Source organism: Leptinotarsa decemlineata, unplaced genomic scaffold (genome assembly GCF_025532065.1).
Source record: "Leptinotarsa decemlineata unplaced genomic scaffold, Ldec_3_MD MMD2_tig00000505_RagTag_RagTag, whole genome shotgun sequence".
Lineage (NCBI taxonomy): Eukaryota > Metazoa > Arthropoda > Insecta > Coleoptera > Chrysomelidae > Leptinotarsa > Leptinotarsa decemlineata.
The window spans coordinates 12,768,111-12,792,101 of record NW_027412549.1 but is presented as its reverse complement, the minus strand read 5'-3'; the positions used below and the strand labels follow the sequence as shown (position 1 = coordinate 12,792,101).

Here is a 23,991-nt window from a genome sequence, read left to right as displayed (position 1 = left end):
TTTTTGTAGTTTTAATATGAACTCTAGCTTAACTATCAGCAAATAGGAAGTGGACTCGGACAAAATAATATGTGAACTCTCTCTCTCTCTCTCTCTCTCTCACTCTCAATATCAACTAGTTAGTAAAAAAAACAAACACTCACATAACGCCTCTTTGGGTGGTTCATGGTTCACCATAGGTTCAGTTGACCCGGTGTGACTTCAACACCAACACTTTGATTTCAAACTCCCCTGCCTGTACTTTACCGGTTTATGATTTCACTACCGATTTTCTTCAAATTTCGCATCACGCGCTCACAAACAAAATAACTTCCCTATTTAGACCACCTCCCTCAGCCTCGAAGGCTGAGGGATGAGACCCCCGATCTCGTCTCGACGAGTTCCGATGACCGACTTTCTTTTGTGTCTCCTGCAAAAACTCCCAATCCTCACGTCAGCGACGCTAGCCACAAAAACCTCATCTCAGCGTTTTTATCCTTCCCAAGCGTATGATCATCGGCAGGGTGCAATATATTCATTTGTTTAGTCTAGCCCAACTTGTACATGACTACAACGGCGTTCAAAAATCCGACAGTCATAAAGTGGTTCAGCGCTTTTTCAACTGGAAAAATATCGACACCGAAGAAACGGGTGATCGACCTCGATCTTTGTGAATAAAATAATATTTTATGTTAACCATTGCAATGGCAGTTATTACATATTGATATAGAAATAGCATTGATAATTCATTAAAAAGGACTCTAAAAATGCAAAAGACAAAAAATGTGACTTTCAACTCCGGTCTCCCTTATGAACGAGCCATCTTTCATAATAACACATAATAACCAGATGTATCTCAAGTTTACTGAGAGTGAAAATACCATCAACCTTCACGGTTGAATAACATACTGCAGTGATTACAACATTTCGGGATAAGTAAGGTTTTTCTATGTTACTTTGACTTTTGAGTTATTTTAAATTTGTCTCACGAACGAACACCGCAGACTATATCCAGACCACTTTGCCAAGATGGTTGTTCTGATAATTAGAGTCCTTGGTGGAATGATGCCCTCTCTACTCTCGAATCTTAAAATCATTTCGCCGTGCCGCACTGAGGCGGAAATTGTAACCAGACAGATGCAGAAGGCTGTCATTCTTGGACCCAATGATGATGATGAGCATGAGCTCATCTTGCATTTGCTCAAATTCTTGCGATACCCGACCAAATAGTGAGATGCCTTGATCAACTGATACCACTCTGGCGAACTCGCTTCACCATATAATCTTGTCAAGCCAGAGTCCAAACAGGGTAGGTCACTTTCAGAAGGGGTGTATTTCAGGGAAAAACAAAGTTGCTACAACGAATATGCTTGTCGTTTAAATCTTACTCTACTCGACGTAAAGACCCGAAAAACGATGCATCCCTATAAGAATTTGCATCCAATCACGGTTGTACATCCCCCGACAACAGGAAGGCCGTAGACTTGAGTTCGGAGTGCTCACATGTTCGGATCCTCTTCTCTGCATGGTCCGTGACCATGAGAGAGCAGGAATTGTAGCATTTCCCTCCAGGGCAGCTGACCTGACCCGTAGGTCAGCTCATCCTGGGTTATATATTTCACTGAAGTCTCCACGAGGCAGCTTTAGCTACCTGCGTGACATCCGGGTCCAGTTCTCGGAATAGGTGATAATTTATCGAATGAATTTGATATAATCAAGGAAAATACATGAACGAAACAACTGCGGCTTGCTTGTGTTGATGACTCCGTGCAACCAAGTGTTGCCTAACCTTGCATATATATATATATATATATATATATATATATATATATATATATATATATATATATATATATATATATATATATATGTTAACTCGAAGATTCTCACGGATAAAGTATGATGAGAAGAAGTGACTCCATCATAGTTAATAAATACTAATCATCTAATCAATAATCTAATCAATCATTACATAATGTAAAGTTTTTATATTCATGTTGTTTTTTACCAAGAGTGTTTGTCATTTGGAATATGTTATTTTTACAAATCTCGGCAAGTGAAAGGGATTACCAACCTCACTTTCAGTTCAGTTCACATTTGATGTTACTTCCCCTATTGCACCCCCAGATCATTCACCAATTCTTTTAAATGGATCACCCTATATTGTTTCGCATATTCAGATGCTCCTTGATGAGCAGATTTCAACAAATTAAAAAACATATGGTCTGAAGCTTGTAATTTGGAAGCTAGAAATTATTTGAGTTGAAAACGAGCCACCCTGAATAACTTTTGGAACAATAATTTTCAGGAAAAATAAAAAAACACCTCAGGGTAACACTTACATATTCACATTTGATATAACTTTCCCTATAGCATCCCCAGAGCATGTCATCATTTTTTTAATGGATCAATTGTCTTGCATTATCAGATGTTCCATGATGAATAGATTTCAACAAAGTAGAATACATTATAGTCTGAAGCTCATAGTTTTGGAAGCTAAAAATTATTTGAGTTGAAAACGAGCCACCCTGAATGAACTTCTATTCAATCTGTTACCTAGGTTTCATAAGTGTTTTTCTCTTATGTAACCTAGTTAAGTTTGAATTCGATATTCTCTACAATTTGTATTTGTCTCACTCTACAATAGCAATCACCTACCAGGTGAAGTTATACAATTGGTGTGAATGTGAAGAAATGTACGACACAAATACGTTTCGAAATTATTGAACAAACTTATAGAAACTGGATCTGTTAACAATAAAAAGCATAACCGTTCAGGAGTTGTCAACGATGAAGCTATTTGTACTACAAATTCGCAAATCCCTTACTAAGTTATGCCGAGAATCAGGAATCAGTTGTACACGTGTTTTCAGGATCCTTCATAAGTACAAATTTTAATCCATATAAGATTAGACTAGTTCATGAATTGAACGAAGATGATTTCGATAAACGTGTCGAGTGTTGTGAAAGTCTCACTGAACGGATCAACTTGCATCAGAATTTCTTGTATAAAATTTGTTTTTCGCATGAATGTACGTTTGGTTTGAATAGAGAGGTTAATAAGCAAAATTGTCGATATTGGAGTGATACAAATCCTCATTTATACCGTCAAGTTCATACCCAACGACCTTAAAAACTGAATGTTTGGGCAGGAATTTTAGGTTACCACATCATAGGACTTATCGACTATCACTGGTGATGAATATTTGGATAAGTTGGAGAATCGAATAATACTGTACATCATAGGGCAATTGAGGAGAATATAAATTTATCCGAAAACGAAATGGTTTTTCAACAGGATGGATAATTATTTTCCTGATCGCTGGATTGGCAGAAGAGGTCAACGCTTGTTCACAAAAAGGATTTCAAGCTTCAATAACTTGTTCACAAAAAGAATTTGAAGCTTCAATAACTTCTAATTATTATATGCGAGCGGTGTCGATAGCAGACTGTGCTATTATCTTCATGGCTCTACTCAAGCTGAACAATGTATCTTTTTGTTTTTTCATTCATACGGTTAGATCACTTTGGTGAATGTGTTATTGTTGTTGATGGTTCATTGATTATTTAGAGTTTGGCTAGGTATTTGTCCTCCCCTTTCATCCAGATGTTTTCAGATTATAACCAAAGAAGACCACGGCAAAACCCGGAAACAATCCGAAACATTGACACCAGCCGTGAAAGCCTACATTCCTATATTATTCATCTCTGTATCCATTATTCATATCTGAAATATCAATATCTCAATATTCATTCAAACCATTTTAGGAACGAAACTGGCGTTGTGGATGGCGGTCTGTACAAAGCGTATATTGCAATGATGTCATCATCACAATTGATGGCTAAGTGAGTCATATTTGTATTTGACAATTTGATAATATCGAATTCAAAATCTGAGTGCCTTTTTTAATATACCACCGCTCCGCCATTTTGATTTACATTACCCTGATTATATACAATTCAATATGTAGGTATTTCTAATAACGTAAAACTAGGTACAATCTGTGAGTACAATCACTTCAAAGTCATTATCGACTTTGTTAAGAACAATTTTCAATTCATCCATATTCTTGAATATACTCCTAATATTTGTGTGTAGAATTCTTTTTTTTTTCAGGTAGTACTTTTATGCATTCCGTTATATAATTCGCGAAATGGGTATGTAACATGACCGGTTCAAATTCTCCTATACATATGGATACATTTTTTCGAATGTTGAAAAATACACAGCAATGAAAAATTAGTAATATAGACAATTCAGATTATAAATACCAAGTGTGATGGAAGTTATTTCAAAGACCGTAAACGAGGTTCATCTCTAAAGTTAATACCAGGATTTGCTGCGGATGTAAGTAAGGTCGTGTTAGGAATCACACGTTAAAAGGTAAGACCTCGCACAAGTTTCTCAACTTCTGAGAGTTGTCGTTCGTATGGGGGCGGCAGATGATTAACGGAAAAACAGATTTTGAACAGATTTTTTTTAAACAATTGTGATAGCTGTACCTCTCAACTTTCTGCAGTTTGACAGCAATTTTCGTTTTTTCCAGTATGAAATAAATTCAATTTTTATGGGGTTCGAGGACAAATTCTTCAAGGGATATATGTTGTTGATATCTGAATTTGTTAGATCAGTATCGGTGATTTCCTTAGTTTCTCCCAGTTTTGGAAATACCCAGGATGAGGACACTATTCTTTTCTTACTTCTTTCCAGAATTCCAATTTTATTTTTCATATATTCATTTTCCGATTCCAAGTACGCAATTCTATTTTTCGGAGCCTCCAATTTCAGAATTACTTTAGATTAATTGCTTCAATTACGCTTCTCAATTATACTCTATTGTTTAGTATTTCTTCGTATATTTGACTGAAATAATTCTTCAATTCACCTTCATTTATATTTATTTATATCGTGTTCAGTATAGGACCAGCTTTTTATATTTATTCGCAGTGGTACTGCGAATAATAGGTATCCAAAAGAGAGCCCCAAAATCGCATTCACATCAGAAAAAATAACGATATCAAGCCATCCGACTAATCCATTTCTTCCAAGTTTCCGGAAAACACTGCATCCCCATCTTTTTCAAGACTCCCATTACAAAAATATTGTTTCCTGTACTAGTATGTAGTCTGTACAGGTATCTTGCTGGACGTATGTCATATTTCTCTCAAAATAATTTGGTTTGTCCATAAATTGTTTGACTCTATTTGCATTGCTTGAAGCTAAGGTCTCCGTTGTACAGCCCTATTTTGTGCAAGTGTTCTCCGAATGGACAGTATCAAGTTAAAAGTTTAATTGATTTCAAAAATGGAATTTTTTAATTGTAGTCTATTTCCAATGTCGATTTGGTTTATCGCATCCTACTCATTAGACGTTTCATCTACGTAGATAGCGAAACGAAACCACTCCATCCACCAGAAAAATTAAACAACGAGTGTAGTATCTGCTGTGAGTTATAATCGTCTCTAATAATGTTTCAAAAAATCCACATACAGCATACTCCATCCAAATACTCTCTAATTATTATTAAAACTCTTATTCAATATTACAGAGCTTAGGAAGATATTTCATGGTAACAAATTTTGTTGAACTGACATGTGAAAGTAAACTACCCTGGAGAAATTTTAAGAACTGGTATTTTTGTTCTTCAATATACAGGAGCTAAGACTACTTTTTTGTCTCATAAGCCTAATATAACACTGTCAGAGAAAATGTCAATGAATTGATATATAGACCAAGGCTGAAGCCTTCAAAAATGGTAAGAAGTGAAAAAAAATAGTAGGATGAAACCCATTAGAAAAGAAGGGGAGTTTGATGAAAATGAAAGACAAAATAAATTCGAATTCGTATTTTTTTTTAATCATTATGTACAATTTTGAGCTATTTATTAAAATTTACACTTTAATTACTCAGATTCCATGTTAGATTGATAAACGGAAAATTACAAATCGACATATACCAGTACTATAATTATCAAACAAATAAGTTAATAAAGTTAATATTTAATAAGACATCTACAACATTTTGAGAAGGTTCTAGAATTTTCTTCAAATAATTTTTGTAGATGACTATTTATTGCTGTTTTGAAATAATTTATATACCTAAGTGACCTACGGAAAATTGTAGCCCATACAGTGCAGCAAATCTATTTATAAATGTAAAAAGGAAAAAATTACACTGAATCAATTGAGATTTCAAAAATATCAACTGGCAAAAATTAAATCATCTTTCATTATGGCAAACCTCCCACCCACACAAGGAGCAACAGAACAACATTGTTACAGGGCATATTATCAGCTTCAAACTTGGTTGGGTAACGAACTGACAGCAACAGATTGGTGCTGGAAGCAACATCAACGTGGCATTATGCCCAAATTAACAAAACAGTATTCATTCTGGAAATATTATCTAAACTAACAGTTTAAAATGTGTATTTTTCATAAAAGAGCACCAAACTCTTACGGAGGTTCGAAATAGATGAATACTTCAAAGTAACAGACCACTATTATAATATTCATGCAGTCATTGTTCACTGTGGTCCTGGTATTGAATCTGGTCATTATTACGCCTTGGTCAAAGACCAAACGGACTGGTTTAAGTTTGACGATAGTCGTGTCACTAAGTGTTCTGGAGATGTATTGAATATATTGGAGCCTCTGGAGACACCCTACATTTTGTTTTATGAGAGAGAGGACATTCTCAATTCAAGATCTTTAGATGATGTGGTGCTGCAGGTTTTTCCGGGTTTTCCTACAGCTGAAAAAGCAAATGCACCGCTGGAATCAATGAAGTCGCCCAGGGGCGCCAATTCATTTTTGTTGTTGTTTTATAATTTCATGATTTGTATCTTGGAAGTGTTAAATATATTTTACCTGTTATTTTCACAAAATTAACGTTATTAAAAATATTATGATTAATAACGTAATCAGAATGAAGTATCTTAATTCAATAGTACGATTTATATGTATATTTATATTTTATGAGATTTTCTATGACATCAATGTAATTAGACCTGAAATGAAATGATAGTGAAATAACCTACAAGTAAAAATATAATAATTGAATAAATAAAAATTGAAGGAATGCAAAAAGAAAATAATAAAAATAAAGTGTAGAGATTCCAAGTCACGTTAGTTCACGACGTTTCGATTGTTGGTATCTACAATCGTCTTCGGGTGATGACTGAAATAATAGTGAAATAACCTACAAGTAAAAATATAATAATTGAATAAATAAAAATTGAAGGAATGCAAAAAGAAAATAATAAAAATCAAGTGTAGAGATTCCAAGTCACGTTAGTTCACGACGTTTCGATTGTTGGTATCTACAATCGTCTTCGGGTGATGTAATTAGAATTTAATAAATGAACTTTTTCACTTAATAAAACTGCAGCAATCACATTTTTTTAAGAAAAATTCGAATTAGAGTTTTTTTCGATTTTTGTCATTTTCTGAGAAGATTTAATATAGTAATTTATTTTATAGTATATTTATTTTACACCATCAGAAAGAGATTTCAACGAGCAAAAAGCACACCGACTTTTTAAAAAAAGCTAATATTTTGACGCGATAAAAAATTAGGGTGCTTTTTTGATATTAAGTCAAAATAAGGTGAAAAAATAAATATTTCGAATCAAATAAATCACAGTGTATTTGGGACATGAAAAGGTAAGTTTTCATCAATCTTCGTAGAATTTTCCTTCAAAAGATGAAAATAAAAAATCATTTAAATTTTTCACATAAATTTTGAGGTCATGTGAAAAAATCCTAAATACAAAAGTTGTAGATCTTTTTATTACCTACAACTTTGCCATAGAACTTGTAGTTTTGCCGGAAATCGAGATAAACCATTTTTCACCCTTGAAAACTCACTCGAACTCAGATCGCCCGTAATTTATTTCTCCTTTCATTTTCATCATATTTCCCTTTTTTACTAATAGGTTTCATTCTAATGTTATATTTTTGTTTTAAAAAATTGTCGACCCTGATCTAATATGCTTTTACGAGTGGCACGAATGTTGTCTGAAATATTTACTACTCATTTCAGTAAATTTTAGTAAATATTTCATCAACTCTATGTTATCTATAGTGAACTAAAAATGATTTATTTGTATTTATACTCATAGGTATACTCTGTTGAATAATACTTCCCTTGAATAATTCGCTGGAATAGTAATAAAATACGGAAGGAAAAAATAAAACACACGTAAATGGCACATTCTTTTATTTAGTACTTGAATATCCATCCTCGAAAAAAACTTTTTCGAAAATACCCTCAACCTCTCAAATCATGAACCTCTCAGACATATCCTCAAACATATCTCACAAAATTGTATAAATTATTTCCATACAGTGGATAATAAGGATAGTACAGAGGTTGGTTCAATGTATACTGAACATCAGTTGTCGGTATCAATCGATAGCCAGGAATACTGATCTTCAGTTCCTCTTGGGACTGACCTTCGGTTACCTTCACTTCCTGTTCCTTTATGTCACGAAAGACAGGGACGCTAATTTTCAGTTCTGTTTGAGGTTGGTTATCACTTTCTATCAGATGCAAACCCTTGATCTGTCGATGGCCTGGCATCAGGAATCCCCTTGGGGTTGATTTTCGATTGGCACCAGGATATTCAGTCCCTGTCGTGGCTGATCATCTACTTCTTTATATTCTATACCCTTGACTTCCCGACTATCACTAATGTTTGACCCATCGACTCCTCTCTGTTCGCGATTTTTTTCTTGGTCCTGGATTTTCGGATCTCTCGCCTCTCCAGATATTTGACTTATTTCTGACTGCAAAGTATTTGCGATAATTTGTTGCGGAATTTGCTTCGTTTCGGGAGAAGATTCCGATTGTTGTACTTCGCGACTTTCATGAATGCTGTAAGAGTATTCGTTGTCACCTTGTTTCACGTGAACAGAGGAAGAGGAGGACCGATCTGCTGGAAGCACAGATGCAGACTGAACAGCAATGGAGAGAGACAAAATAAACAGAAGTATCTGGAATAAAAAGGATTGATCAATATTTCAATAATTTTGAGCCTGTACTCTGAATTCTTCAGGTCAAAGATGATTCAACAAATCACATATACAGTTTTGCAAAAACTGTTGAAGTTAGAATAATTGTTACCAATGTTGATAGTTCCACATATACGGCATGTTATTAACCTATGAACCTATGAAATCCTACAAACTGTGGATCCAACAAAATGAAGTTTGTTGCAGTAAATTTGGGAACTGTTATCCAAAGAAAGAAAATACTGACTCATGATTAGGCGTTTTTCGTCCACACTATATAATCATTTTTGCTCATTTGTTTGAAGGTGATGAAATACACTTTTTTGCTCATTATAAAATTCGCTACCATAAATGTCTTGTTTTTTCCATAAAAGATTCTGTTTCTGAAAGATTCGGCTCTCAATTCATTCCTATACATCAAATCTCAACTATTATATTAGGAAAAACTATTTTTGAGTAGGTATTCTTTCGAGCTACTATCATGGTCATTTTGTCCCAATATCTGGAAACCGATTGAGAAAATCCATATGAAAACATGGCCTACAAACTTTTTGAATTCGTATTCAAATATGAAAGCTGAAACGTTGTCATGTCAAGAAGAGTACTTCGACGACGCCACTGAAGATGACTTGAAACGTTTCGAGATTATAACCGAAGAAGACCACGGCAAAACCCGGAAGATAATCAAAACAAAGCCGGAATAGATCACTAGTGAATACATTTTTTATTACATTTGTCAGTTCAATATAGCTAATTTCTGTTTTCAAAATATCGAATCTATAGGAAAAGATGATTTCAGAAGCTAAATCATTATTACACAAAAAATATATACGGGAATATAAAAAATGCGATCCCAAGGTGAATTACAACAACACCAGAAAAAATTGAATACCCACTATATTCTACTACACCAGAAATAATACATAATGTATTTTAGAGCCGAGGCTTTTAGAGTTATCGCGATTATCAAAAAGCATCATCTTACCTTGACAAATTATACATGAGACATACCATATGAAATTATGAAATATTACCATCTCTCATGTATCTCAGTTATATTTCTAATCTGAATGGCATCTCTCAGAATTTAATGTAATTCTAGTATCCTTTTAAGGTGAATCCAGATCATCAGCATAAAACGGTTTATTCAGGCATGCAATACGGACCAAACGATTTTAACCTTCAACATGACATTGTATCGTATCTTAAATTGGCCCCTAAATTGGTAAAAGATAAAACGATCAATAAATTAATTGAATGAATTTCATCAGGTTTATATATCACATTGGACATTATTTGGTAGTTTTTGAAAGTTTTTTCAGATAGAGAGAGACGTGGCGGAGAGACTTTGTAGTATAATATTCATAGATACATGTTGTCATTAGAATTTAATTCAATGAATTATTGAAGTGCATACGAATCATTCTGACTACAACCGCAAACAAGGGTTTTCATTAGTACCTATTTGGCATTACTTTTGTTGAGATAGAATCATCACTGACCTTTAAAAAACATACTTCTTACCATTCTGCTACAACAGACCCTCCTCACCACCGTATAAAACCTAAATAATCCAAAATAATTTCCAAATATGCTCAGCTACAAATATAAAGTATTTGGGAGTTATTATAGACCCTCACTTGATATGAAATTTTCAGCTATAATATCCCAAGGACATTGATAACTAACGAAATAATTTTATCACAGTTTTCGAAAGCACGTTATTTGGTAACATCCCGACGCCGAAGGCGGAGGATCATAAGGAGAAAAGAAACATACCTATAATTCAGCCTTGTGCAAAACCACTTACTATATTGTATTATTGGATGGGGAGGAGTGTCCAAAACCCACTTGTACTGGAAGTTATCCAGTGAAAATTCATAAAACTGATGCTGAATAAACCACCAAGATACAACAGTGACGAATAATATAAAGAATCAGAAATATTCAATGTGAGGCAACTGTTTTTCGAAAACCCTTGCATTGCATCAATATAAAGAAAAGGCAAAATGCACCAGACCCAACCATACTAATCGGAACATGTACGCAAATATAAATATATACTACCATACAATAGAACAGAGATCTCATCAATTTTTGAGCCCAAAGGTGTTCAATTCCTTACCAGAAGATATACAAAATTGTGAATCTACCAAGCACACGAAAAAGACAATCGAAAAATTTATTACTAGGCTTCATCGTAAAATCATTGGAAGAATATTTGACTAAAATAATTAAGTACGAATTACATGTCATTATTCACCCCAAATCCTTTTTATCTCCTGATTTTAATATCTATATATTTATATTCCACGTGATCTATTCTAATGATTTTTATCTTATACACCATTTCAATGTCTCCGTCATCGCAAAAATGTAAATACTTATCTTTTGTTTTTTTGTATACATCACAGTAAACTTATATTTCCATGTAACACAAATATTATTTTGTAAATGTTAAATATTTTATATGTACTTATTTTAGAATTCTTTTTTTCCATTTTAGTGTTCCAATACGAAGAAAGTGTTAAATCAAATTGTATTTCGCCACGTACAAACAGCTTTTGCTATTTCTGTGGCATTTTTAATGTTTATTTGCTGAACGTAAACTCTTGTTTCTTATAATTGTTTATTATATATGTGTGTATATGAGTAGACGTATGCGCATATCACCAAATTAGATATTCATATTTGGAGTTATTTTATCTATTTACATCACCTCAATCATATACACTATTTTGAAGTTTTTTTCTTAGTAAATAAACATGATTATTATAAAATATGTGTGATAAGTTACTTCAGTGGATGTCCTTTTCAAGTTTTACAGAAAAAGTCCCTTGGATCTCAAAAATAAGGTGTTATAATGTTGATAATTGTAGATTTTATTACCCATTCACAAATAATTTTGACGATTATGATAAAATTTAAAAAGTTTTATTATTTCATCTAATTATGATTTCGATGGCGTTGTATTAGATGTGTTACCTTGTAGATATTAGTGGAGAAAATCTTTATATGCAACTTGTATTCTCTTTGATCATGAACCATTGAATAAAACTCCATAAATATCAAAAAAATTCACAAATCTCGGCTAGAAGATAATTATATTAATACTGATAGTGAAGTTCGAAGAGAAATGGTCAATACTTGATGGATATCCTTATCAGAAATTACTTATACAGTTTATTGTGATTTTCACTTAGAAAAGATTGGAAATCGCCATACAATAGCAGGACTGATAGAATTGATCCTAAATTATAACATTTTTCACTCTGGATCATTACTCGTAACTATCACCTACTGTCAAATCAGATAATTAATTCTATTTTCAGATAGTTGACTCTAGCCTATAATTAATTATATGATTATACCATAGGTAACACCTAATTCAGTCTTGCTTGAGGAAATTATTTTATAAAACTCATGTCGCGGTTTTATGAAACTTTTGTAGTGAAAATCACAATAAACTGTATAAGTAACTTTCAAAGCTAAAAAATACTCTTTAGCTCCTTCAAACTCTTCCATGTCTCACTAATTATTCAAAAGAATGTTGCAAGTATAAGTGTCGAATTTTATACGAAGTTTTTTCATGAAATATGAGAAATAATCACCCTCATAAATTAAAGTCATCCAAGCCGTGTTGACCAGCAAGTTGATGATAACTGAAATTCCTTTCAACGAAAATTGAATGTTACCTCTTTCAAAACACGAATAAAATCAAAATTTGGAAAATTGAGACCCTCTATGAAGATAAACTTACCGATTTCATGTTGGTGAAAGAAACAGTTGCTTAACAAACAAATGAAAATGAACTAACATTAAGTCAAGAAAAGGGGATTCTTTTATACAGAACAAACTAAAAATAAAAAAGGGAATCCAAACAGGGTATCTGAAATTATATGTAGAGAATAAAAAGTGCCGCAGACGAACATTTTTCCGTAGGATAGCCAATAGGCCTTGTTCTTTTACGAGGCAAAAACAAATCGAGTATGGACTGCGAACAGTTAATGTCCATTACAGGTGATCTCGTAATTCCACCAAAGTCAAACATCGAACTTCACTTTCAAGCATTTTCAGTTGCTGACTGGTACAATTGGTTGTTGAGAATATTAAATTAACAATAGAAAATGTATACTGTTTATATTTTCTGACAGTTAATTAAATAATTTCTATTGTTTTTCAAATAAATAGTGAAATTAAAAACCCTGGAAGCTGCAATATTTTCCGGGGATTTGGAAGAAATGGATAAGAAAAACGACTCCCAAGCATTAAAAAAATCATGACTTGACATAGGTGGCGTAGTTGCAGTTCTTCCTTCAAATTTCCAAGGCACCACCCAAACGTCCAATGGGAATATGCGACTTCACTATGACCTTGAAAAAAGATAAGAAAGTTCATAATAATTTCATCCTCGTTTACAGGAAAAAGCAATTTGAATTTTTGTAGTTTTTCTAGTCTAAATATCAAAGTCCCTATGTAAATACTGGACTCTTCAATCTGCAATTGACAAGAAATCACCAAAGCACTGGAAAGCGATACGATAAGTTTATGAATTTTATGAATAGTTACCAGTACTCACCAACTTTAAAAATAGCATTGAAATATGAAAAAATTTCTCAGATAATTCAGGGCGCTATTCATCAAATGTAGCATTTGATTTTCAGCTGCGAGGAAAACCCTAGAAATAAACTTACGACACCACCTGTTCTTCTCGAGATAGTAAAGAATAACGAATAATGAATTTCATTAGTTCGAACATTCATTGTCTAATATGACATAAAATGATTTGAAATTCCTGAAAGAATCAATAAAACTAAAATGAATAGCTGAAAATAACAATTATATTAAGCAAAAAAACCCTGAAATGAAATTACAATAGAATAAAATAAAAGCAACAATGAATAATTGAACAATTAAAAAGAAATAAAAACTAAAAGATTTCAAGCCAAGTTACTTCACGATGTTCCGATTGTTAGTATCCACAATCATCTTCGGGTGACGACGAAGACACCCAAAGACGATTGTGGATATCATCAATCGAAACATCGTGAAGTAACTTGGCTTGAAATCTTTGAATGTTCATTTCTGATCAAATATTTGGAGAGTCAGACAACTGCAGCTGTCGCATTGAATATATTGAATATAATCAAATGTGTGATCTTGTTTTTAATTGTATCCATTTTTTATAACCTGAATTAATGATTTACTACTAATTCTGAACTGAAATTAATTCAGTTGATAAAACAAAACTCTTGACATTCATATCATTGGAGAAGAGAAGAAGAATACTCAGTTGTACTTCATTTTTGAAAACGATTTTTAAAAATATAGAATTCTTGTGAAATATACATACCTGGTATCAATTTATGGTAAAAAATGGAGCACTTACTATAAGGAAATTTGTCAATTTTGTGATTATAGTCTATGGTTACTATTATTATACATCGTTTGCATTTATTTTTCGGTAGAGTTTGTCTGTTCTTAAGTCAGATTAACTAACGCATGGTATTTTGTCATCTAAACGATGGCTAACTGAACATTATTCAAAACATGCATCATGCGTTTGATACCACGATGAACAATGGATTATATCCGATAAACCACAAAAAGGAAATTCTTGCAGATGCTTCCCATTCCAGCAGCAGCATTCGGAGATCACCAGTAGACTGGTTTCGTTAAGGATCTCGCTGCTCAGTGCGGTGGCGAAGATCATTGATAAGATTCTCCCTAGAAGACTTCGTCGACTGGAAGACAGGATGAAGCTCATTCCCGAGGAGCAATTCGGGTTCCGACGAGTTCGGAATACGGCTTCACAACTAATTCGGGTTGTTCACAGGGTGCGAATTGTCCAATGAAAGCAGGTGTTCCATAGGGATTTGGTTTGTCACCGCAGCACTTATAGTCCTTGTATACGTACGACTTTCCGATGTTACCGAGAACAAATTTGGGTATACCTATACGCAGATGATACTGCGATATACGCGGATTCGTTCTCGAGCGAGGTGGCGAAGCAACAGCTGCAGATCCACTTCGACAAGTTTGTAGTGCCGTATTTTGAGATAAATAAGTTCCAGATAACCCCAACAAAACATCACTCGTTAACTTCTCGAGGAAATTAACTAACGTGAAGATCTTCGGGAACTGGTGAGTTAAGGGTGACTGCGTTGATGGGCAGAAGAGCGTGCTATATCTGGGAGTTATCCTGGATAGGCACCTGAACTTTCGGGAACAATCGTGCTTGGCAATCCAACGAGCGGCTGCCGCGACGCACGGATCCGCTCATTGCAAGGAACTATAAACTTAGTGCTGACAACATCTTCTTTACAAACAAGTAATTAGACCAGCTATGTTGTACGCTTGTCCCGTATTCTGCAGCCTCAAGAGGACTCGTCTGCGGAGACTCGAGACACTGCAGAATAAAGTGCTCCGTATTTGCACGAATAGTTACATATACATTTCATTGAATGATCTGTTAAATCTGGCAGAAGTTGAGACGGCCAATGAATATATCAGGAGGCTGTCTCATGAATTCTTCAAGTTTTTCTTTCGATAAGCCCGCTGACAAGGGGCGTTTCAGTGTTTAGAAGCTACCAGAATCAGCCCCGTAAACGCGGACTGATCTATGAGAGAGACACTTGATAGCTTTCATGAACGGCACGAATGCGGTCGCGTTTAGTTCATGAAAAAGCTAGATAGGATAATTCACGAAATTCTCGTGATTTCATAATTACTACTATTACGGTTTTTTCAGGAACTTTTTCCAGGAAGCTATCACATCAGTCCTGAGATACACTAGACGTACTCAAAACCATGCACCCTTCAGGAGTACATGGTTTTGCCGGCGCGTAAGCCCCGGCAGGAAGCGAGAAGTCCTAGACCGAGGCTGAAATGAAGCACTGCTGAGTGAAGAGCTATCCGCTAACACCAGCGAGGCGCCTCTGCTGTTCAATCGTGGAACTGTGAGGAGACGCTACCTTTTGTTGTCGTCCTGGGCTCTACATTGAAGTCTCCTCCTGTCATTTCTCATTTCAAAATAGCAACAATTTTGATTTTGATTTTGGTTTCGTTAAGTGCAGGCCCAGATAGCAGGGTGTCTGGGGCTCGACTAGCTTCATCGTGGCTCAACTGCAAATACAAAACCAATACATTCGGTCGGTCGGTAGCCAGGTGTTTCGACGTGGGTGCTTTTTTCACTCACTCGAGTTGACTGCCGTGTTGGTCGGTGGTTCAAGCCCCAGTCTGAACGATCGATATTCACTTGCTATCGTCCAACTCGTGTTAGAAATCACACGTTAAGAGGTAAGACCTCGTTAATCCTTAACTCGCACAAGTTTCGACTTTTGAGGGTTGTCGTTCGTAGGGGTGCGACAGCTGGTTAACAGAAAAACAGATTTTAAACAGATTAACCAGTAACATTTCTGTCTTGAACAAAGCTCCAAGTGACAAGAAACAAAAATCAAAATCTGTCTGATAACTGTGTACATTACCTGTATTAGAAATAAGATTTCGTAAGTAAGTTATTTCAGAAATAAGGAAAAAACTATTTTATTGTAGGAATATTCAGAATACGACAAATTGCTGACTAATTTTGTGTTGTTTTTCTGAGAGGAAATTATTTTAATTTTAGCTGAGACAATTTTCAGCTAGACTTACTAGTCTATCATTTCTACACTTGTAACGATTTTCTATTTCACTTGTGAAAAATTTTTTCATGCCTTTGTTTTTCTCACAGGTCTCGAACATTATAAATATGCTTTTTGAAAAATGTTGCTGTGTTAATGAAAAAATGACTTTTCAAGTTAATATTTTCTCTCATATAAGTAGTTATGGGTGATAAATTGCATACGATAAATTACAAATTGGTAGATGATTTACTTCTTGAGTAGGTATACCTATAGATGATATTCTCTACCTTGGTGGAATCGAGTGATTTTAAAACTGGTTAAATTTTTTCATGAAACTAGTACAACCAGTCAACTGTTTGAGATTCACAAAAGTAAGCGGTCGGAATTGCATTATTTTGCTGCATTTACGAATCGCAATCGGTTCTTCATAGGTAAGCGAATGCGTTTCAATATCAAGGATATTCTGAATTTTATATAGATACAGATCGTTTAGAAAAACCATGATAATGATGATGATAGAGATTTGAAATGCAAATATCCAATAAGGAATACTTTTTCATTCAATATAATCACTAGTTATTATAGAACCAAACAGAAAACTTCATTTTAAATAGGTAGTTTCATGGAGGATGTTCGCAGATTATCTCTTCTAGTGAAGCTGAAAACTGCTTACTTTCAAAACTATAAATTATGATTCTGAATCAGTCATAAATTATATCACATCTGCTACTTTTATTTATAGGTACCAATTATTTTAACTATTTTTTAAAACTACAACCAGTTTATCTGAAAATTGACCGTAAGATAATAGTCGAATGGCCATTGTACCTACACATATTATTAAACGTAAATTCACTTTCAAATATGAGCAAATATTTTCACAAAAAACTATGTGCATACTTTTAATTTTACTGGAAAACATTTAAACATTACTGTCTATCAATCAGTCAATATGAGACACGAAGTGACGCAGATGTGACTCCCGGTGATATACACAGCGTTCCTCAAGTGGACAATTTATATTCCTGCCTAATGACTCCAGGGTCTCAAAATTGGTAGAATTGGTAGAAAAAGGATTTTTTTAAAAAGCCTGGAACGCCATTCATCTTTAAAGAATGATGTTGAAACCTTCGATTGCATCTAGTGTTCCTAGTTCATTCTTCTGAAGTGGACCATCCAAAGGATTTTTTTCATATTTGATTTTTTTTAATTCAGAGTTTTTTGTTCTCTAAAGCACATGCTTGGATACTTACCAGCACTTTCATGAAACTGGTCTCTAGCTTCCTAGCGAGATGCTGCTTTCTCATTTCTGATCATAAATCTGGACTTTTTTGAAATATCTGCTCAGTCAGGTTACCTCGTAATACCTCGTTAGTCCTTAGCTTGCACAAGTTTCTCAACTTCTGAGAGTTGTCGTTCGTATGGGGGCGACAGCTGATTAACGGAAAAACATATTTTAAACAGAACAGATTAAACAGACAGTTGTCGTTGTTTATCTATTTCAGTCTGAATCTCGTATTCTGTGAATCAATTTTGACTGCTTCAATCTTCCTCCCATTTCTCATGACTCCAAAACCGACTGAAATTTGGAAATAGCTCAACCTGCCTGCTATACAATGGTGATGTTGTGTTACTGCACATTAAATTCGATCCAGCAGGATTTCATTTGACTTTTCGTGAATTGCAGAGATTCAACAATTTCATATAGTCTCTTTGAACGTTCATTGCTATGTTCTATAAGATGTTCCAAGCCTTAGACTCAAAACAGGGAAGAAGCCAGTCATCTATATTACAACATGTTCCTTCACCTATATGGATTAGCTAAGATTCAGAAAAATGATGTTCCCTTCAGACCGATGTTTAGCTCCGGAAATTTAAGCTAACAAGCCTTGTCAAAATTCCTACTTTCATTCATTACGTCGCTACAAAGAAAAACATCATCTTTTGTGACGTATTCGAAGTTCTTTGTCGAGTTATTACAGGCAATATAGGTGACAAAATAAGATCAACTGATAGGTTTTGACTTAGCAAGTAGGTTTTGGTTTTGACTTAGCGCCAACGTTCCTGACAAGAAGGCACTTTTGATCACGAAAGGAGGAGGAGAATTCAAAATAATAATTCATTTCCATTGAAATTAGATGAAAAATATACAGTTCTTGCAAATTTTTATATTTTTTCCTTTTTTTTCACAAATTGTTACGGTACTACCAAGACAATTGCTAGTTGCGATAATGCTATAGTACCCGTCATCTTACCATCAGGGCGGTTACCAACATCACGAATTACTTCAAGAAGTTCCAAAATACCTGTCACCTTAAAAACGTTGAATCAAGTCATTGATGGAATCGACATCAACACCACCTCTGCAGGTATGAGGTACATAAACTGCTTTGCCCAAACGTAGTCTAATTCTTGATAATTCATGATGAAGGAAAGCGCCCAATGAACATACTGATAGAATATTGAGACATGAACCCGATTGTTCCGGTATAACTGCTTTGAAACGAGCGTTTTCAGTTATTGATATTGCTGACTATTCTAAACAATATTGATGAGAAGAGTATTCCAGTTATTTTGTGAAGATTTTTTTGAATCTGATTTTTTTTTGTTTTGGATGCATCTCGACTCCTATATAGAGATAATTTTGTATGTTGGAAAACGTTACTGGTAAAATTATCCCATTATGTGAGAAACACTCTTTGTAATTAATGAAAATATAAAAACTGTGAGATCAAATGAAAGACGAAACTCCCAAACCTCCTTGTTTCACTGGAAATTCAGCTTGAATTCATTCTTTTTCATCTAGCTATTAGTTGTACCTTCAAGTATTCCACGCAAATCATTACCCTCCTTCTGAACAATTTTTCAATGCAGAACTCAAAAAGATTACAGATGTATAGCACTGGTAAAAAGACGAATATGAATGAGTCACTTGTTCCTTGAACACTTTTAGTAGTTTATTTCTATGGACCATAGTTTGAGTTTGAGGAAATACTCCTGGATCCAGGTGATGACTGACAATTCAAAGTACCGCGTGAGCAGCAGCTTCACTACTTTCTTGCATTTCCAAGCCGAATCTGATCAAATTGATCAATAATTTGTAAGCAAGCCAATTTAAGCAGCAAACGAAGAAATTTATCTTACAAGATATAGGTCTGATATCCCCACACTATTTTTCAAAGCATTAAGTGACGCACCATATAAAGTTGGGAAACATTTGTATTATTCTTCCATATCAGCATCAAAATACAGAAATCTGTTAAAGACCCAAAAAATGAAAAGAGAAATGAAAATTTCTATGTTTTTTACCACTTTTAATTGTAACTAACGTTACTAATAAACTAAAATTGTATTAGTTTGAGAATGTCCATATACAATAAACTAAAATTGTATTAGTTTGAGAATGTCCATATAGGACGAAACTGCAGTAACGTTAATTACAATTGAAAGTAGTAAAAAACATAGAAATTTTCATTTCTCTTTCCATTATGATCTCCTACCACGTAGTAACGGCTACATCCATCAATCGACCCAAAAAACCATATCCTGCGAATCCGAAGGTGCAGTTCACTAAACCTTGAAAATGGAAGGACCCCAAATTGTTTGAACCAGGACTGAACGGAATGACTTCACTGCCCCGATAACATTTTCAGTGATAATTTGGACATAGCTTCATCGATATTATTTTTGATAAAGGCAGTTAGAGGATTTTACATTCATCTATTATTGATTATAGAGATATGAGGAGTTTTCTAAGCAAATAACAGAAGGTTTTCCCAAATTCCAAGAGCTTTATTCAATACACACGACAACAGTTACATCCAATGAAGCTCTTGATATTCTGACTGATTTGAGACTTTTCCAGATGATGCGGGTTATTCTGATCATGAAACAAACTCAAAACGGTTAATTTTCAGCTGGAATAGTGTCAACTATCCAAATCAATGTGACAACAGATTCGTGATATATCTTTCTTGCATCTATCTTCTGCCATTCAGTAGTTTTAAATGTTCTTTTGCGAATTCTGCATTTCAATAATAGGTCTGTTCAAAAAATAAGGTGAATATTTAAATTTCGCTGGCTCCGTACATTCAACTAACGATTTTTTCTGTTTTTTTCATGTTGGTATACTCGTGTTGAACATGTGTTCACAATTTCAGCTGTTTAGCATGTACAGTTTGTTGGTGAGGGGCATAAAAGTGTTTTACGTGTTCGGCGATTTTCTGCTATCATTGTGTAAAAATAGAATTAAGTGCGTACGGTGATTGTACTCTGAGTCAGAAAAATGTTTACATACACTGGATACATGCTTTTCACAGAAGGTCGAGAAGATGTGAATAACGACAGTCGCCCTGGACGCATCAGCACATCAACAACCGATGAGGATGAGATTGGGTAAGTGAAGGAAATTGTTATTGAGAATCGTCATTTCACTTTTAGAGAAGTTGCTGAGGATGTCGAAATATCGTTTGGCTCATGCCATGCGATTTTTCGAAAATTTTGGGCATGGAGCGTGTGGCAGCGAAGTTCTTTTTCCAAATTTTCTGAATTCTGACCAAAAAAACCGTCGCATGAACATCGCCCAGGAATTGTTGATTAGAGTCAACGGCGATCCAGAATTGCTTAAAAGGGTTATAACTGATTTGAAAGGGTTATATTTTTAGGAGTGATTAATTTTTTGGGAAAGAAAGTTTTTGGCTTTCTACTAAAAGGAAGGATTAATCAATTTGAAAATAAGTAACTCTATACATGGATGTGTAGATCATGCAAAGAAGTAACTTTCAGACACAAAAAGAAAGTCCTCCTGAAACATCTACTTTCATATAAACATTGAATTACACGAAAGAAAAAAATTCTTTCGAAACAAATACTTCTATATGAACACTGAATTATACAGAAGATACTTTTCTCTATTCAGTTTGTATATCGAACATTTGTGGAGGAATAAGAATCAGATATCATTCACATGAGTTCTACTTTGAATGAATGGTAATAAATTGTACTCACATGGAACACTGTCACCCTAACTGGTATACACGTGTTTCGCCTTAAGACACTCGCCCTAAGGCTCTTCAGTACCAAATTGGATAACATTATAGAAAATACACACACGTCATTCATGAATTACGATTTTGAATGTCACGGAATAAGCTTGATCTGCTTATGTCTGGGATTGAATCAAATAGGTGAATGAATGTCATTACGATGTCATCGATGACATAAGCAGATCAAGCTTATTCCGTGACATTCAAAATCGTAATTCATGAATGAAGTGTGTGTATTTTCTATAATGTTATCCAATTTGGTACTGAAGAGCCTTAGGGCAAGTGTCTTGAGGCGAAACACGTGTATACCAGTTAGGGTGACAGTGTTCCATGTGAGTACAATTTATTACCATTCATTCAAAGTAGAACTCATGTGAATGATATCTGATTCTTATTCCTCCACAAATGTTCGATATACAAACTGAATAGAGAAAAGTATCTTCTGTATAATTCAGTGTTCATATAGAAGTATTTGTTTCGAAAGAATTTTTTTCTTTCGTGTAATTCAATGTTTATATGAAAGTAGCTGTTTCAGGAGGACTTTCTTTCAGTTTGTGTCTGAAAGTTACTTCTTTGCATGATCTACACATCCATGTATAGAGTTACTTATTTTCAAATTGATTACTTCCTTCCTTTCTTTGGAAGATTCTCTCATCCATTTTTTTGTATCAGATGGAGTAGTAGAAGGTTATAACTGGTTACGAATCATGGGTATATAGATAGTTATGAAATCGAAATCAAAGTTCAATCGTCCCAAACCAAAAAAGCACGCCAAGTTCGATCAAATGTCAAGGTTTTGCTCACTGTTCTCTTCGAGTACCATGGCGAGTACCAATAAGGGACATAGCTGTTCGTAATTTTTTGGCCAAAAACAACACCGTAATCATGCCTCAGCCAAGATTGAAGAGACCCATGAAAGGACGGCGTTCTGCGACGATTGAAGAGATAAAAACCGAATCACTGAGAGAACTCAAGGACATACCAAAAAGCGCATATCGGAACTCCTTCGAGGATTGGAAAAAATGCTGGAATAAGTGTAATATATTCGAGAGGGACTACCTACTTTGAACGGGACAAAATAGAAATTGATGAATATAATCACATTTTTTGAGAAAATAAAAATTCACCTTATTATTTTCAGATCAGACATCGTTTATCACTGGATTCCAAATATGAATATATGAATGCCAGCAACATGTCATTTCAGTAAGAAAATATGACATGAAAAACATTAACGTACTACTTGTGATGCAGTGTTTGGAACCTTTGGTGTAGTAATGAAAATTACTGGTGATCGAAACACGTGTCGAGGTGTTGAAAAAACTCCAGTAATATTAAATTAAATTAACGTACTAGTTATTTGCCTAATCTCCTATGATTCAGGACGGAATTTTTGAAATGACGTATTGTAAACAAATAGCAGTTTTCCCGCTTTATTGTGAGGTGTTATGCAGAAATTATGTGTGACCGACTTTTTTTCGTAAATGCCGCTTCAAGAATGTTGTTTATTATCTCCATAATCTCTCGAAATTAAGAATTCATGTTTTTTACCGTTAACCTCAGTAAACAAGTATTCAGGTTCAAATTGAAAAGGTGTATTTTTAGGAGAGATTAAATTCTGGGAAAGGAAGTTTTTGGCCTTCTACTTTTCCATCTTGATACAAAAAATATGGAAATCTTCCAAAATAAGGAAGGAAGCAATCAATTTCAGAACATTAACTTTATAGCACCACTAGTGAATGGTGTAGATCATGCAAAGAAGTAACTTTCAGACACAAACTTGAAGAAAAAGGCTTTTCAAAATAGCTATTTTCATATAAACAATGAATTACACGAAAGAAGGATTCTTTCGAAACAAATACTTTTATATGAACGCTGAATTATACGAAAAACACTTTTCTTTATTCCTTTTGAAATAGAGAATGTTTGGAATATACGTCTTTGTATAGAGTTAATTCTTGAAATTGCCACATTTTTTGTATCAAGATGGTAGAAGGACAAAAACTTTTTTCCCAAAAAGTAGGTATTTACGTATTTTTAAGACAGATTCATTTTTTGATGAAAACATTATTCAGTTTTCTACTTCAACAGTGAAATATGTAAAGGTGCCTCATAAAGTAAAGAACAAACATTAGACATGTTAATACAACACAAATATGTGAATCATGCATAACGTTTCTTTTTGATAAAAATTATAGAAGGATTGTCCGGTACAAGTATCAACATTTTGAAATCAGTATCAGTGACCCAAAACAGTGACCCAAAACCAGTCGGCGCTGATTCGACACTTAGGTATTATCAGTGGTGCTAGGATGAACCACGAATGC

At 34.3% G+C, this 23,991-nt stretch overlaps 1 protein-coding gene across 1 annotated transcript; it reads right to left on the bottom strand.

Moving 5' to 3' along the window:
• Positions 1-8,185: 8,185 nt before the first annotated feature.
• LOC111504872 (uncharacterized) lies at positions 8,186-12,970 on the bottom strand. The gene is made up of 2 exons (XM_023159583.2): positions 12,755-12,970; positions 8,186-8,976 (listed from the first exon to the last, which is right to left on the bottom strand). The coding sequence occupies exons 1-2, from the start codon at positions 12,761-12,763 to the stop codon at positions 8,563-8,565; spliced, it is 423 nt and encodes a 140-aa protein (XP_023015351.2). The 5' UTR covers positions 12,764-12,970; the 3' UTR covers positions 8,186-8,562.
• Positions 12,971-23,991: the final 11,021 nt, after the last annotated feature.